Genomic DNA, 19,630 nt, shown 5'->3' with positions numbered 1-19,630 from the left:
TATTATTATTATACTTGGACTTGTCCACCGACTTGTCGTCAAACAGGCGTTACCGGTCACTCTTGTGCGCGCGCGGGTAATAACAACAACTCGCACCCCCAATAGAGTTATTTACCCGAACGGTAGACGTACATGTTATATTTTGTTCGCGAGTTTTTCCGGATGTCTTTAGAAAAACCTACTGCGTATTTCTGGATAAATCCATAAACGTCCTCATATTTATTACAATGGAAGCCAATAAATTTACTCAGGCGACGTGTTCGCCGAAAAAGTTACGTCTTATATTATTATATAGCTGTGACGATATACAATTAATCGCAATGCCGCCAAGTGGTTTTTCGAAAAAACCGATATTTTTCAAACGATGTTTTTGTGTTGCGTAAATTGCGAATGTGATACATATAAATATTACGATATTGTTTACGGAAGGACGTCCGCGAAGGCCTGCCAATATATCGCTCTGCGAAATGATATGTAGTACAACGATTTCGCCGATATCAATCTGTCACGAGTATTGTTCATGGTATTTGTATAGGTACTAATAAATAATAATATATCACAATAAATACATAATATTATTATAGGTACCTACGTCGTGGCACGGCAAACGGAAATACGGTCCGGTAGTTGTTTTCCGTAAAATTCTCAAATCTATTCGGAATAAGTAAATTCGCGTACCACCAAACACGACTCTGCGATTGCGTGACGTGATAACACAACAAATAGTATTACTTGTCTCTTCGGTCAATCACCGTAATTATAATAATATAATACAAAAAAAAATTCGCATCGCACAGGTGCACACGCGATAACTATATCGGTGCAGTAACTGCGATCTCGATTTTCAATTCCTTTTTCGATCTGTCAAAAACCACACGAACATCACACGTGGAGGTGACTTTACGCATAGTTGCAGATAATTGTTTTCGTAATAATGATAGTATAATCGATGGTCATCGTAGATTATAGTATATATTATGTACATTATACACATTTGATTATGAAGTCTGTTCGTTTATTGTTAACTCCTCGCCGTCGCTGAACCATTGCAGCCGTTTGTGTGTGTTAGTGTGCTCGCGCGCGCGCTAGATGGTATTATAATTAGCCTACAGGAACTGATGAATATAATAAGGACACGCAGCCGGAGGTGTGTTTCCGTTTCGGTACCGCATCCGTGTATAATCGGTATATTACGTCGGAGAGAGAAAAAAATATATAATAAAAAAGATCGTGCGGTACTTTTCGGTATATAATAAATACACGTACCTACATTATGTATATGGATTGTGGCGCGGAAGGGGTCTGGCGGAGACGCGAAGTTCGGAGGCGGCGGCGACGGGGCCGGGCCCGATGATTACGCGTGTGGTCAGCGGTCCTTGAATCCTTTGCGCGGTTTCCGGTGCGGACACAAAAAACGGAAGTAGAAAACGCTGGCCTGAGTAAATAGTGCTGTGTATATAATATATATAGTAGTGTCGTCTGATTGGCAGAACGACACAATCGGCAAGCACACACACACGAGCGATTGCGGAAAGAATTTCAGGAAACCCGAGGTCATGTCCACCTATATATATGCCACTCGATTGAAAAGTTCCTCGTGTGCCTTACCTGTGGCAGCCCCGGTCGTGTACTATATACGAATAGACCGGGCTCCATTGTTCGTTCGTTAGAAAACCAGCTCGTGTAGTTATAGGACGGTGACGACATTTGTTTAAAAGAAACAAGTGACACTTATTAACGACTGCCGTCGCCACTGCCACGTATAATTACTCGTTTAATTACGGGAATTGACTCGTAGTAGCGCATTGTAAAAAAAAAAATAATAATACTAATATTTATAATAACAATAAATAGATAAAATATAACGAAAAGAGAAAAACCAACATTATTAGCTATATATATATTATTATATTATTATATATGTGTAAAGGCGTTCGACAAAGTTGTTGTGGAAAAGAAATCCATATTTTCTCAACCACGCGTATATACGCTTGTCGGCATTCAAAAAAATTATTACGAAAAATCGTCGTCAAAAAGTATGCGATATTATTTGTCTCCTTCGCATAGGTAGATGATAATTTACTATACCTATTGATCTTACGCGAGAATTTCTGAAGACACTCTTTCTCACGTTTTGTATAGGGATATATTATATACAGTAGTCCATTTATACATATATACATTTGTATACGGTCGTGCAAAGATTCTCTTTATGCGATATTTTTTTTCATTATGTGGAAACGACAATTCAATACGCGCACGTCGTAGTCTCGTCGGCCGGTGTTTGTTGGACTTGGACATGGCAAAATCGGCGATCGGAAGCGTCGATATACATACACGCGTATTATAATAATATGTTTATTATATTGTTATCGCAGTTCGCGGGTGGAGTGCGAGTGCCTTTTCAGCAGTGCGTTTTGTTCGCCAAACCCTTTTCGCGTGCACCCGTTCTGGCCCGAAAACCGGAGCAGATGTGTCACCCCGACACTTGCAGATGTCTTGAAGACACCTCACCGTCGGGTTGCAAACAACATCTTATATAGCACCCGCAAAATCGATATCGAGGCGAAACAGAATAAAAGGGTTTTTAAGCATATACATATATATAGTGACGGGTGAACCTCTTTACGGGTCGTTGTACCCGTATTATTTTCCACGGGTCATTATATTGTGAATGTGTGTGTTCGGCGACGACTACGACTACGACGACAACGACGACGAAGTGTAGGTACGGGATATTGTTTTTTGACCCACGGGGGTGCCTCCAAAGAAAGGGTGTGTGCGATATTCGTAAAATAATAATATATTATATGTGTGTGTATATATATGCGTACGAGTAGTCCGCATCTGCCTTCCCGAACGTGGCAGATGTCTTTTATAGAAACCGGCACACGCGCGTCATGACGGTATTTTTTCTACATAACATAATGATACGTGCGCGTCTATACCAATGTAATATACATACCGCACACCACCGTATAACCGGTAATTACTCTTCATAATATAACACCTTTACGTTTACGTTTATTGAAAGCGGCCCGGCGCCCAAAAGCGTTCGGTAGATATTGTATATAGCCGCGAACGCTATTAGAATATTCGACGATACCTTATAACAAGTTATGTATTTAGGTAATAGCAGACCACCAACGCAACACGATCGATTATAAACAAACGATAATATTATACTGAACGCAATAAGACGCGGTGAGTAGCTTTGTACATGAAACGTTTGATATATTTTATCGTCTCGGGATCGCGGCGGTGGCGCGGGTTACACAAAATTTATTGTCCCGTAAAATCGCCGTGGACGACCGCGGCGCGTCTCCGCCGGCTAGCTGCAGTATAACAACATAATAAAATATTATACAATATAAATATAGATGATTACGGCGGGGAGCACTACCGCCGCACAATAGCGATCCATCATGCGAAGCTCGAGTGTCCGACATTGATCTACTTTGATATAGTTTTTTATTTTTAAGTTTATCGGTCTCGCAGATGCGCGCGCGAGCGCGTTATTGTTCGCGTGAATACTCGCCGCTCAATGGTCGCGTGTCGGTCGGGGAAAAAAAATGAGATCGAATCAAGTTTAAGGGCAGATGTCTGCTGGGCCGCCACCATCGCCGACGGCTACTGCTGGTGGTATATATAAGGGATGTAAGTTAGTAGGGCATGACGTCACCCCTAGTGCAGCAGCATAAACACGGACGCGGCGACGTCAGACAAATAATAGTAAAATAAAAACGAAAAAAAAAGAAAGGCTAAATTCGGCGGGGTCCTTAATGAAACGGCTCGCGTAAGGGGTGTGCGGTGCAGAAAGCCCCGCCGAGAGTTGTATGTACGTATATAATATACAGGCGAACTATAGTCGTGGCGCGCGTCACACACAAAAGAACCCAACATAATATTTCTTCTCCCTCGTCCCGTGATTTCGGGAGGGTTCCCGAAAACTGGTCTCGTCACCCTCCTCCCCGTCCTCCAAGATGGAAATTTGCAACTTTTAAGCGCTCGTATACATGCGTGTTGGGGTCCGTCTGTCGACTTGTATATATTATATGTATACATATATATAAATAGGCGCGCATTCAAGAGTTGCAGCTGCCCCGACGTGCGTGTGTCATTCCCCCCAAAACGCGTCTACTATATATTTACTACTATACTAATACTTTACTACTAATAATACTACTACTACGTACCTAATACATTTCTGCAGCACTCATTGCAAAAAAACATAGTATTCATTTACGCTGGGTAGGTACTATTATATTATACTTATTTGTTGTTAGATATATAATATATACAGGCGATGACGTCGGCTCTCCGAAATCAGACGTGCAGGAGTATTGAGGAGATAAAAAGGGAGGGTTAAAAACTCGTACTTTTCACTCCGGTATAGACTTCTCGTTTACTGCGAATACGCTTTTATTAGATATTATTACATATTAGACACTCATAATATAATATAATATGTATATAGACCGGCGTACATGACATTTAATCAGTAGCGTGGCGACTGCAACGTTGTAATAATTATTGTCTGGGCGAAACGTTCTTTATTTTTAGTGCTTACCCACCCCTGCACTCTTCGAAATTTACATTGTGTAATTTAATATGTTGTATATATTTTAATACTTAGGTATTTAACGACTTAACTTTCTCACCATAATGATAACAATAAAATTCTAAGTATTTATCAGAATATTTTAAGAGGTTTCAATTCGATTCGCCTCCTAAAAATGCTATGACATAAGGCAATCCTACCGGGTCTCGAAAATACGACAATCGTAGAGATGCGACGTCGGGTTGGTGCAGTAACGCGTTGTAATGTACATAATATTATGTACATTGTACATTCAGATGGATAATATGCCGGTGAAGGAAATCAGAGTCGGGTGAGACGACCCGACGGAGAGGATAGAGCGTTAAACGAAAGTTTCCGCGTTCTGTGATTGATTGTTTCAACGCGCCGAGCGTTTATCACCGTACGCATATTAATATAATAATAATAATAATAATAATAACAACTACGTACGTATATTTAAGAACGGTTAGCGGCGCGCGCGCGCGCCCGCGTAATGAGGAAATGACAAGGAAACGGCGTACGTATATGGTGGCGACCCCGAGTCGGGGCCCTGTGTGATATCGCTTAGACCTGCTCTCTATGTATATACCTATATATGTATTTGACGACGATAGTAATAATCGAAAATAATATGTGTGCGTGTGTATATGGGAAAAAGATGAGGACCGGACAGAGCTAGTTGACGGCCGCGGTGACAAAAACTATACGGCGCGCGCGCGACTTGCAAGCGCACATAATAATAATAATATTTTATTAGCATATATTATTACAATATGTTGACGACACGTCGCAGTGTTATATGTAGGCTACGCCTCTGTGTGTGTGTGTGGTTTATTATAGAGAAACGAAAACGCCAGACACACAGCACACTACTAAATCTAGGCGATATTATAATATGTGTCGATCGCCACTGCGGTTCGCGGGGGAGACGGACCATCGCGACGATCGTCGTTTAGCGGAAGTAGGTATATATATTATTAACATACAACATTATCATAATTAATAACATAATATTACCGTTTCCTACCACCATCCGACCGTCATGTATAATATTAAGGGAAAGTAATGTAGGGGAAGTACCCCAAAATATTATACACCACGCGATACATCGAGATAGGTCCCTAAATATTTATACCAATAATTGTTTTGGCGTTTTACTATTGAGGTATTTTACAACTCGTGTACCTAAATCCGTGTAAACAGTTTATTAATTGTAAATATTATTTCTACGCGTTGTGCAATTATTTTCGTTGCGAAATATATTATTTAATAATCAATTTCCTCTACAGACGTTGGAAATCGATCTTTCACTTTTACAACACGTAAACCGTATATATTATTAAAAAGTGAGGTAAGTCTTTAGACAACTAAGACATCTGAAATTCTAATCATAACCGATTTGCGTGATTTTTTTTCAAACGCATGATAAGAAAGTAATGTTGTAATATATTTCGATATGTAATACAGCAGCTATGCCATGTGTTCGTCACAGATATCTCCGTGTTTTGCTATGTTATAATATACAAAATAGTATACATCATGAACAATGATTTATTATCGAATCGATCGATAGAGAATTTGTACGAGTTTTTCGTTGAACATTATTGGATTATTTTCACCCCCAAAGTATGAAGAAAAAAACGTGTACTCCGAGGCCGATCGCGCAGGGCGTGTACTACTTACATTATTTCATAAACGAAATCTTTACACCCCTGGGGAAAAAATGTATATGCTATAATAATAATAATAATAATAATAGTAAAACGACGGGAAAAAAAAAACAATGACGTTCCAAAGTTTGCACCACCGCCACCATCGCCACCACTGCTGCTACACCGATACACTGCACTTTGAATAGTATTTACTGACCTGCCTTAACTGGGTGAACATTTCATAATATACGCGCGATCGTTTCTGACAAAAGTTTTTCCCGCCAGCCCTGTGGATGGACTTCGGAGAGCGGGCGACGAACAAAAAAATTGTTTTATACGTATTTCATATTTTTTCTTTCTTTATATATTTGTATGCATATATACATTTTTAAAAAAAAAATCACTAAAACGCGATGCAAACGACAACGGCGGTGAGATTGGTAGTGGTGGTGGTGGTGGTGGTTGGTGGTGATAGGGGGTGAGGAGAGGGCAAAAGTCCACGAGAAGTAAGACATTACACGGGTAGTTTTCCGTCTCCGTTGCGCGTACGCAAGTACTTATAATCAACGGGGTGAATCGAAAAGAGGGCGAAAAACAAGTTCAAGAAGAGAGGACGAGGATGGAATAAAAAAAAGTAAAAAAAAAAAACCAGAGCCTCTTTTTATAATTACAACACAACCCCTTCTTTTCCTTTGACTTGTGCTTCGCATTCTCGTCGTCGTCGTCGTCGTCGCCGTCGTCATCGTCATTAATCCGCAATTCATACACCGTTCTGTTTCTTAAGGCCGTGGTGTAATAATTATCCGGCATTAATATTACACTATATTATATTATACTGCAGCAGCGCGTGGCTGTTGTCAGAGAAAAAAAAATTATAATTTCAAAAAAATATTCAACTTTATAATATATCGTCGTAATGATAATATTTATACCTTGCGCTGCAGGCTCTCTCAAAAGAACCATCACGTCACCACCACCTCTGCCGATGGGATTTCGATAAATTCTCTTTCGTTCGTCGTTAATATTAAATTTTATTATAACACATGTCGATTGTTCCATCATCACGTTTCACAACTGTTATTTCTAAATTATTTCATTAACCAATTTGACTAATTGCATTTCCATGTTATAACATATAACATTCCACGATCCTACTTAGGGTACATATTATACTATTACAACATATAATATTTTATAACGTTATTATCTTTAAATTGTTATTTTTTGTGATAAAACTTAAAACAACTATTCAATCAATAATTTTTATTTTACTATTCCAAATTCCAAAAAGAAGTGCGTGGGTACTCTCATATTCTGACTACAAAACGACCAAAATGTCGCCGGTCTTCAACTTACGACAGTTCCATATGGCGGCAATGTCAATTGTTGTAAAGGAGTTTGTCGATCTATTCGCGCGTCTGTCCACCGCCGTTCATATAAAATATACGATAATTGGTAACAGACGTTGCACGCGTTTACGTCATCCTCATTCCGGTGCGCGGTGGCCTGGCTATAGTTTAATATATTTATAACGACAATAAATGAAAAATGAAAACAAATAAAACTTTTGCTCGGCGTATAAGCCGTCGTATCTATACGTTTACCCACACAATATATATATAATACGCGATGGTACACTGGTCGACTTAAAGGAAGCGTGGAATATCAATTTACTCATTCCCACATCAGTTAAAAACAATGCTATTGATCTTACACGCATTAGACGGTTTTTTAGGACCGCTCCAAGCGCGTTAATTGAGTGGTCACAACAAGTAGGAGTGTAGTACACGTATAATATTATACAGTAGTCACGCGGTATATATTATTATGGTGTCATAGTGCGGTGGTTTATATATTAATAATATTATTTGAGCATATACGCGTCCACTAAAATATACTGTTTAATGTTTTCTCACACGGTTTTGACCAGGTTGGTCGGTGCAAACCGCTATTACCTATCTATAATATAATATCGTAGTAGAATAACACATGAGAACAGAAGTGGTAATTTTAGTATTTTAATTTTTTCACGTTCCCGCGGAACGACTACGATGACATGTGTGTGAATAGTATGTGTACTACAACGGTTATCCGTCGTTGCCATGGACACACATGCGCACACTGTGAGAATTCGGTTTTTAAAATACGTTCCGTTGTTCCGTTGTTATCCAGAATCCAATCTAATAAGAGTCCCACCAATAAGGCACCCCGCCCCCGACAGAGTAACGAATTCTAATTTATTTGCGTGAATATATTTTTACTGTGGCGTATAAAATGTAGGATATTATTACGCGTCGCGTCCGTCTCCACTGTCAATTATCTACTTCCTTCCTGGTCGGAATATATACACGCAGCCATATGTTACCTGTGTGGACCAAACTCTCCCTTATCGACAGACCGTATCGGTCCATGTGTGTGTGTGTGTGTGTTTGGTCATTGACTACGACCGGAACTTTCCGGACAAAAGAGTATTGCGCGTAGAGTAATTTCAGTCGTGTGTTTTTATTTTTCACCCGAACAATAAACATTGAAAAAATTAATAAATAAATGAAATGAAAAAAAAGATAAATAAAAAGGTAAGGCTCCGTCCTAACAACGTAAAGTTTGTGAATTATCCCTTGAAGCATGAATATATACACACACATCTATAGGTATATTTAACATAATATACACGACGTGAAGGGCAATACCACCGACCATTGTGCATATTATAATATTTTTATAAAAATAAATAAAATATTATATGTACCTACATTATATATAGACAAGATAATCATCAAAGCGCTCTCCTGGCGTGCATAATATACAATATACATATTATATACAATGTACATCAGCTATCGAATAGAAGGTATATAATATTATTATTATTATTGTTATTGTTGTTCTTGGTCGTTTTTTGTTTTATTATTGTTATACGGTCGTTTATATATATATTATATTCCACGGCATTCCCTCCGACTACGATGACGATGGTCGGGTCGGAGTGCGTGCGCGCGGGCGAGAGGTGAGCAACAGTTGCATTTTAATTAATACACCATGATTCAGCAACAGCAGCAAACCGCGGCCAGCATCACGTCATGATATGTGCGCCGGCGAATATCCTATTTTGTGAGGGCTCATTCGCAAGATGTGCAAATAGGCTCAAAGCGTGTATACAATACGATAGTGTTATATTGATCATAACGTGTTGTCGGTCTGTGATGTGAAGACGACTGTTGTAACGGAAGACAATAGAAGTCGATTGATCGCCAATAAATGATAAAAAACAAAAAAAACCCGAAAATTGAATTTTTACAAAAGGTACGACCCACGCGATGTACCGGTGTAACGGGTTTAATGATTTGGCAAAAAAAAATCGATCTCATAAGACCCTTTTGCGTCTCACATGACTACGTCTCCTGCAACACACTGCAAATCGCCGTTATGTTGTGTTTTATACAATAATAATATTATATACGTATATAATATAGTGTTCAATGTTTGCGCGCGCGGTCCGCGACGAGGGACGGTATAAACGGTCGGCGGCTCGTAAAACCCATTATACACATCAATAATTAAACGGTCTCGCGGGTACCATAAAAAAAATATAAACAATTATCGCCGAAAATAATAATATAATGTCGTCTGGCGGAGCACGCGTCGTCTTGCTGCAGTGCTCGCTGTTTAACCATTCATCATCTTCGAGTTATTAAATCGTCGATCGGCCGTAGGTATATAATATACAGGCCACGCGGTCATAAATGAAAAAATCGTATTTAGACGATATTCTCAGGGTGCGTGTAAATAGGTTTTCGAACGAGCTGCATTATATTATTATCACTATGGTGTATTATGCGAATACGACGTAAATTAAAAATGCACAAACTTACGTCGAATTAAAACCGGACGAGAGTGTGAGAGTGCGATTCCGGTGTGAGTGGCGGGATTTTTGCTTTTTTAATTTTACGTTAATTGGTTAGGTATACGTTTTTTAATTTATTTTTATTACTCGCAGACCGTGCACATGCAAAATCAATCGGATATTTATTATTATTATTTTTATTATATCATTATACGCGCACACACGCGTATATTTATTATATTTTTACGGGTGGTAGTGATGGTGTCGTGTTCAATTAGAACCGAGAACGAGTGCTCTTGCGAGAGGTTAAGTCGGCGCTGGTGGGTGTGTGGACGCGTATATATACGTTTTTCGAACCCTTTCCCCTTCGCTCGTCGTGCCCGCCCCTGTGCGTGTACACGTACACCCGACATATAAATGCATATATATACGTGTGTGTGTGTACGTGTTGGCATAGTTGTTCATTAAAAACTGCGAAAGAGCCGCAGAAAAAATAAAAGAAAGTGGACAAAAGTCTTTAAGAGCGAATTTGTACGGCCCTTTTATTGCACTCGGCGCACACCGTATATCTATACATGTACATTATACACCCCGCTAGAACTGCAGCACTGCACTGCACCGTCCCACGCTACAAAATATTTATACACGCACACGAGTATGCGTTATACGAGTGTGGGCGTGTGCGCGCAAATAATTAATAATCATTTTTTAATTAACCCTTTTCCCGATCCGCTGCCGCCACCGTCGTCGATCGGCAGTCGAAAGTCGCGCACTCGCGATTCCCCCGCATCAGCGTCCCGTCTGTATAAATAGGCACAATATACCTATGCATGCGTAACACCGTAGTATCAAAATGTTCCCGGAATTTACAACTTTATATTTTTTATAATCAATTTAAACTTAAATATACTTAATCTCAATCGGAGTTTCGTCCTTAGTACCTTTGTTAATTATTTAGATTTTTTTTAGTAAGGTATATCTACTTACTCCGACAAATTAGAAACTTTTGCAGACTTTGCATCTTTGATAATATTCGCAAATGACCGGAGAGCATATAGTTTTATGAGTTATTTTTGCACAACGATGACGGTCCGTATCTTTTGCAGTTCGACACTTTCCTCCGTTTTCACGGGATCTTGCACCTTGTTAGTTATTTCTGAACCTAACATTTATCATCAAAGGTGAACGTTTTATACTTATATATCTATCAAAGACATCCAAGCTCATGTGATAACTATAGTCTATAGTACATATTATATTATACTCTCGGTGCCATTCAAAAAGAGGATTATCAAAGCAGCAGGTACAAAATATATTTGTTAGAGTATAAGTGTGATTGTGCCGACGGACGGTACTTCTTGAAAGAGTATAAGTTTAGCTTAAATTATACACAAAAAACCAAATTCAGTTAACTTTTTTGTAAGTTTTACGTATACGACATACGTATATATATGAAGTACTCGGTTACGCACGCACTGGGGCCGGGTTAGGACCTTAAGCAATCATATTATGTCATGAGCGTTTGCAAGAAAACGGTGCGCTTAAGTCGTAACGGAAATAATACACAAGTCTTGTGTAAATATATATATATATATATATATATTAAAATGTGTGTACTATAAGTGTACCGTTCGCGCCGGACGAGGAAGAGGTGAAGAAAAAAAAACGATCGTTTCGCAATGTACTTACTTGTATTAAAGTATTACATATGTGCCGTGTATATACCTGCGTCAAAAGAGCGCCCGCAGAAAAACCGGAGAGAAACGACCGTTAGAAGGGTGCGCGCCCCTATGTATGTGTGTGTGTGCATGTGTATGTGTGTGTGCGTGTTTGTGCGTGTGTGTGCGTGCCTCACGCGTCTTGAAGATATTACTATTATTATTGTTGTCGTCGTTATTGGGGTTGGAGGCGGGTACCTATACGGTGGTGGCGAACAGTCGTTGCCGAAAAGACATATTTCGCTATTGTGCGCGCCCGGAACAACCCTCGGTGACTTCCTCGCCAAGACGCGCGACGTTGAAAGAAAAAAAAACCGTTATTATATTCATATAGGTTCGCGCGGTCTTAGCGCGTACGACACTGTTTTTTCCCACGAGCCCGCAAAGGCACCACCTGGTCGGGGTCGCCGTCCCTCTTTCTTATGCGGGTATTTTTTTTATTTTATTTTAGCTTTTGCTTCTTGGCGTTCGTCTTTTGCCCGCGGACCGGTTTCCTTTCTCCTGTAATATTATATTCTTCGACATCCGTACCTATAGCAGTACATAATATGACTGCGCGAGTTGTATTATATACGTTTTCTGCGACCGCGACGTGAATGCGTATCCCGTGGCATTTGCGCAATATAATATATTATAATATGATATGTATATATAATATACAGAGTGATCCGTTAGATTGCTTATAGCCATAATATACACTAATTTGATAGGTCATTTCTTTTTTATTTAAGGGAGTATACAGTGCGTAACAGATAGAACTGACTTTTGGAATAACTTTTGTTATAATCAATATTTAAATTTTTTAAATCATTATATTATATCAATATAAAAATTATTTTTATTCTTTAACACTGAAAATTTTAAATTTGATTTAAATTTTTTTGTATACATTTAAAATAGCCAATTTGTGGATCTGGTTATATGAACAATTTTTATAGTAAAAACATTTATTGAAGTCAAATAGTTTATTTTTAAAATTTTTTAAAAATCAATATTTTTTTGATTAAATAAATTTGAAACGTTATAACTTTTTTCAAATTATTTATTTTTGGAATTTGCTGACATGAGTATATTTCTTAAATTATTTACTAATCATATAATTTTAATAATTGTTTTCATACATTTAAGTAGCATCATTTTTTTTCGTCAAGTCTTTCTTTTACACCTTGTAAATAATATATATGCATATATTTAAATATTAACTTTTCATGTACAATTGGCAGTTTGGCCGATACGTCAAAGTGTAATCCAATTTCACTCATACACTAATAATATATACTAACGACTCACCTGTATGTACCTGTAATTAAAAAATATCATTAACTGTAGCATTTTTTTTTTAAACAGATACCTACTATATTTGAGATCTTGTCAAAACTTTATTATTGAAACGAATTACTATGTTTATTTTTTTGGATGATATTTTAAGTGTAATTTGTAGTTTTGGACTTTGAGATTTATAACTTTTAAAGTTTTAGCACAATATGTAGTCATATACTTGTATCGTTTTTATATTGCTACGCGCGTGTTGTCAAATATTCCAAGATCTTAGTTCGTTAATTCTTTTTACAACTAAATCATTTTTTAAAACATGATAATATAATTACAATCACATTTTTATTTTCCTATATTATGTTTTTATTTTGTATTGCGTTATAGTTTAAATATCTCGCATAACTATGTGTATAATATCGATAATTTTGTTACGTATCAGCGCCGTGTATGCGATATTGTAGATTCAATTATTCATAAAACATTATTTATGAGAATAAAACACACACAGCACTTATAATAACACACCAATCGCTGAAACTTACGTGACACGACTACAGCAGTTGTGCCTACAATCCAATGCGATTCACTTAGGTAGATACTATAAATCAGACGGCAATAATATAAAACCGTTTGTCGATAAACCAAACGGAATCGTCGTCGAGTTCAACAAAAATATCGCGGATATCGGGTGTATCGTATAGTCGCTCTCACCGACCGAAATGTATAGGTATATTGTATTATTAAAGTATAATGTTATATGTAATTATTAATAATTATAATGTCATAGGTATTATATACGTAACTGCAGAGTAGCTCATTGGTTTGTTCCGTTTAACTAAACAAACTGTGCAAACTTGCTTTAGCTAAAAATAACGAAAGCGTTTAAAACCGGAAAAAAACACGTCTATTGTGTTGGGCTGTTTAAAAAATGTAATACACAAATAAGCAGCATACATTCTGTGGTATAGGTATATCCGAATTGCGAATCCGACGTCAACACAGCATGTTGTTGATGTAATAATATTATAATATAATATATTTTGAACTCAAGAGTCGAAAGTGTATCTGCGAAATATTCAATCGGTTTTCAACGTGCAGTTAAAAATATATTATATATCTATATTAAATACTGGGTACAAAGACATGATTTTTAAACAACTTCAGGAGGGGAGAGGGGCGATTTTAGTACCGTAGCACAAAAAATGGTTTTATTCTTTTGTGACTGTTCAATAAACGCAGACTTAGGTTTTATTATTGTATTATATCTTATAACTTTTATTATAATTGCTATTAATTTAGTTTCCAATTTTTTTTTAATATTTATATATTAATAATAACTAACCAAGACCCAGGAGCGTATCGAACGCTCAAGACCGCCACTGTAGCCAGTATAGGTACAATATTAGTACATAATATAACATTATAATTATATAGCATTACGAACACGTATTTAGCGTTTAGTTTAACAATAACAAAAAAAAACGTTTACCGTTTTCGATTTGATGAGACAATAAACAGATGTGTCTCATCATCAAGTCTATGTGACAGTTTAGTATTAATCAAAACCTATTATTGATATACATCATTCTGATTCTGATTTCGTCGTTTCTTCTTTGAGCGACCAAATTAAATACTAATTTGCGATACATTATCGGATTATTCTTTTTTATTCTTGTATGTAATCGATCTAAATAATATATCACGGATTAAATCTTATCAACACCTATGAGTAGGACACGTACCAATTCGTTTATTGTTAATTATTATTATTATTAAAATCCCGAGTTATAATAACGCATGCAAATCCGCTAGTCACGAAAACATTAAATAACGTAAAAAAAACTTCGTCACGAATAATTGTATAGAAATAATTTATGACACCGATACAGGTACACGTAGCCCAATTACTGAATATTAATATTAAATATTTGTAAAAGTATAGTTAAATAGCTCTGCAGCTGGCGCAAACTTACTATACAAATTGAAGTCAAGAAAAGTATGCAGCGTGTAAACGCAGTAGTTTGATTTATGAACTAATCGGGAAATATTTTTTGAAATACATTTCCTATGAGTGTGTGTGTGAGTGTGTGTGCACAGTTAATTAAATACATAGTAAACAATTATATTAACCTAATACACTATTAAAACACACACTATGATTTGGTTGTACACACTTAGGTAATATGTATATTATATTATATTTGTTTTTAATGTTAGAAAAAAAATATGTGGCGTAAAATGATATCGTTTGACAGAACATAAGGGATTTCAGACATAGGTACGACCGTACTAGATTTCTTACGTATACGGAGGAACCGCGGCTGAAAAGCTTGATGATTTTCAAATGAAGGTAAAATATTACGTAAGACTAATTTAGGTTCGCGGTGATTTTTTATGTATTATATTATTATATAGGGGCCTATAGTACCTACACTCGAAAACGTCGATCTATAGATCGATTGAAAAAAAAACTTGTTGCCGTTATTATCGTTGTTATTCGTCCACGGTATATATGGCATTCGTTCATATAGTAGAGGTACTAAGAGGTACTGTTTTGAGACAACACGGTGCCTACCTATTACATATTATACCATAGTTATGTATATAATATAGTTCCGGTCGCGCGAGACTTATATTGATTGGGATCGAGCGTATATTATCATCATGTTTGATTTGATTAAGTACGTCGTTGTGGGTGCATTAATAATAGTCGTGTATATATATAATAGCCGTGTACGCGGGTCGGAAGGAGCAGATGCATTAGGTTTTTGACATAAGGCACGAGCCGCAGGGTATTGTATATACACGTATATTACAGAGTGTTGTATACTGCAGTATTTATTGTGCTCACACACACTCACGTAAATTCAAATGCATATAAGTTTAAGTATAAATGTTCGAGTATGTGTGTGTGTGTGTGTATGTATACGAGTACATAGTAGCGATTGTAGGTGAGTGGTATAGCGGCGGCAATAATATTATATTATATTATAACGGCGGCAGTGGCGTCGTCGCGGGTAGTCGAATAATCGGAGTGGGGAAAGGGAAAAAACAGTTGTTGTATATTATTATTATTATTATTATATGTGTGTGTGTATGTGTATTAATCGTTTACGTTGTGCGTGTGTGTGTGCAGGTGATCCGGTTGATGCGCGAAGGAAGGGGACCGCCAATCGGAGCCGGCTATGTCATCTGAGGAGGACGGCGGCAACCACGGAACGACGGCGGTGGCGGGGGGCGCAGAGTGTTTCGTCGGCGGCGGCGGCATCGGTGGTGGGGGTGATCCGTTGGACGGTTCGGCCGACAAACTGTTGAAGAACAAGGCGAAGCGGAGCAGACAGCGCGTGGATGCCGGCGAGCCGCGTAACAGCTACTCGTCCATACCGAATTTCAGTTCTCGACCGATCGTGTCCTCAGCACCACTGCTCAACCAGGCTGCTAGCTTCTACGGAGCATTTTTCGGCCAAGGCCACCAGCAGTACTTCTTCAACCAGGGCTTCGCGCCCGGTAAAATGCTAAACGAGTTCATCGGCCGTCAAGTCAAAGAAGAAATGGTGACCATGGATTCGTCCGATTGTTTGACGCAACCGCTGCCCGGTCTGCCCGGTTCGCCGGCCGCCGGACCCAACAGCGAGTTGGCCCATCACAATATGCTCCGCGACATACTACAGGGCAGAAAAAAGGAGCTGCTCGCACTAGAACAGGAGTTCCGAAATTCCGACGACCCGTCGTCGCCGGACAACAGTATTATGAACAACAACAACAATATCAACAGTAATAAGAACGACATCAGTGGCGCGGACGAGTGCGTCGTCACCAACGCCGCCAAAAATTTGGTCGCCGCGGACATTGTCGACAACTGCAGCGGCAAGCCGGTCGATCCGGCCGAGGTAAGCTCAGTGAACAATTTTATTAACAACAACAACAATAACAATAACACGGTGACCAATGATCACGACGCGGACGACATGAACGACGGTACCGATTCCGAGAGGTCTCTGGGCTCGCCCGTGTCCGACACTAAAGAAATCGCGGCCGAAGAGCACAGCAAAGACTTCGAGGTGAAAGTCGAACAAAACGAGTTGAAAAAAGCTAGGGTCGAAAATATCGTGTCCACGATGAGGTCCAGCCCTTCGTTGCCGGTCCAGGTCAACGGCTGCAAAAAACGCAAGCTGTACCACCCGCAACAGCACGACAATAGCGAGCGGTACAACACGATGGACGTGGACGACGACGACAACGACGACGACGACGAAGATCTTAGTCCTAATGAACTCAGACAAAAAATGGACGAGAAAAACGTATTGAAGGACCAACTGCGCACCATGCAGGAACAGTTGGCCGAAATGCAACACAAGTACGTGCAGCTGTGCACCAGAATGGACAACGACGACGAGCCCGAGGACGGCAGCGACGCCGAACAGGAACAGGCGGAAATCTCGGCGGCAAGGCAGAGTCCACCGATCGCCCCGAAATGCACTACGCCACTGCCGATGATGCCCTCGTCGGCTCAACAGATCAACCCAAACTACTCGAAAATGGTCAAATTCCTGCCACAGACGCACATGCCCATACACCCGTCATTCAACGGAGCGCTGACATTGCTCCAGCAGCAAGTGCTCCAAGAACAGCACAACACTCACATCCAGCACCACGCCATCAACAACGCGGCGGCCATGTACCTGCAAGGAGTTGGCCACAAACTGTTCATGGAGCAGGAAGCCAGGCTGGCCAAGGAAGCCGCGATCGCGGCCGAACAGCAACTACATCAACAACAGCAGCAACAACAACAACTGCAACAGCAACAACAACAACATCAACAACAGCAACAGCAACTACAACAACAGCAACAGCAGCAGCAGCAGCAACAGCAACAACAGCAACAACAGCAACACCACCATCAACATCACGTCAACCACCAGATGAACGTGCCAGCACCCATGCACCCGCAGAAAGCCGCCTCGGCCGAGACGCCCGAAAAGATTGCTGCGGTGCCCGGGTCTGGCCGTCAGCCACCCACCACGCCACCGTTCCCGGACCTCGACCTGTTGGCGGACGCGCTCAAGTCTGAGATATCCACCACACTGACCGGGCTCATCGACACGATCATGGCCAAGTTCACGCAGCAACAGCAGCAACAGCAACAACAGCGCAAATCGTCCAAGACGGCCGACGCAGCGGACATGCAGCTGATGACCAAAGACGTCGACCGCAAGTCACCCCGGACCAAAGTCATCGACCGCGGAAGCCACGGTGCCGACCGTAACTCCGGTTTGGTCAACGGCCTGTCGAAGATGATGAACGGCGTCGGTAGCGCTGGTTATGGTAACGCGAGCCAGGTGCCGGTGACAGGAGGCGGTAACGGCGTGACGATCGGCGGAGGTGGTAACGGTCTGCTGCAGATGCCCAGCAATGGACCGGCCGAGATGAGAAACGGTCTGGTCAACACGACATGCGGCGCCGCCGCCGGCCTGTACAACGGCGCGGACGCTGTCGCGGCTGCCGCAGCGCTCGGGCACGTTCGGGGTGCCCAAATGTTTGCGCCAAAATTGCACGGCTCAGCTGGCCTTAGCAACGCGGCCGCAGCGGCTGCCCTATATTCGTCTATGAGCGGACTGCCGTCTCACCTGAACCCGTTCTGCATGGAACGCGAACCGGCACCCGAGCAGAACGAGGCGCTCAGCCTGGTTGTGATACCCAAAAAGAAACGACACAAGGTGACCGACACCCGGATCACCCCTCGCGCCATTAACCGCATACTCACCCAGGACTCGGCGAACAACAACAGCAGCAGCAATAACAATAACAACAACAGTAACAGCGGCGGAAATCCTATGCAATCGTTGGACGGAAGGGCGCAGCAACCGGTCGGCGGCGCCCAGGCCATGCAGCAATCCGCTGCAGTTATGCAACCCGCGGCCGGCGACTCACCCCCGCCGCCCCCGCCGTCCCAACAGCGGCCGTTCCACCAGCAGCAACAGCAATCGCCGTCGATCGCGCCGGCCGCACCTCAGCCGCCGCCGCCACCCCCGATGCCCTTGCTGCCGGTGTCGCTGCCCACATCGGTGGCCATACCCAACCCCAGCCTGCACGAATCGCAGGTGTTCAGCCCTTACAGCCCGTTCTACACCAGCCAGCACCAGGGAGTGCCGCACCACATCCCGTCGTCCAGCCCACCCGGCATGTCCGACTCGCCGCCACCGCCGCCGCCGCAGCACCACCACGGGTCACTGCTCCACCCCGCCTTGCTAGCCGCCGCGCAGCACCACAACTCGTCACCGGACCTGATGAGCATGAAAGCCCGGATGGACATGTCCATGGGCAACGGCGGTAACGACAGCGTCGACCGCATATCTGAGTGCAATTCAGGAGATGGACCGTACGACGGCATGTCGCCTATAATATCCTTTTTATACAAAAAAAAAAACTATACAACATTTATTGGTAACGATGTATATAATAAAATATAATATATTTTTAGGTTATTTCGTTTATGCTCTAAATTATATTATTATTATTATTATTATTATTATTATTATTATAAGGTATTTACCGTGTA

At 40.7% G+C, this 19,630-nt stretch overlaps 1 protein-coding gene across 3 annotated transcripts in view; it reads left to right on the top strand.

The window, feature by feature from the left end:
- The window catches only part of LOC132944128 (homeobox protein prospero-like), a 53,225-nt gene that overhangs the window by 28,020 nt on the left and 5,575 nt on the right, over nt 1–19,630 (top strand). For all 3 annotated transcript variants that reach the window (XM_061013311.1, XM_061013310.1, XM_061013312.1), the window contains exon 2: nt 16,208–19,472. In XM_061013311.1, the coding sequence (XP_060869294.1) occupies nt 16,257–19,472 (3,216 nt within the window). In that variant the 5' untranslated portion in view covers nt 16,208–16,256. The remainder of the gene's footprint in view (nt 1–16,207; nt 19,473–19,630) is intronic.

This window comes from Metopolophium dirhodum, chromosome 5 (assembly GCF_019925205.1).
Source record: "Metopolophium dirhodum isolate CAU chromosome 5, ASM1992520v1, whole genome shotgun sequence".
Lineage (NCBI taxonomy): Eukaryota > Metazoa > Arthropoda > Insecta > Hemiptera > Aphididae > Metopolophium > Metopolophium dirhodum.
The sequence above is the reverse complement of the archived record's forward strand: the minus strand, read 5'-3'. Positions and strand labels throughout refer to the sequence as shown.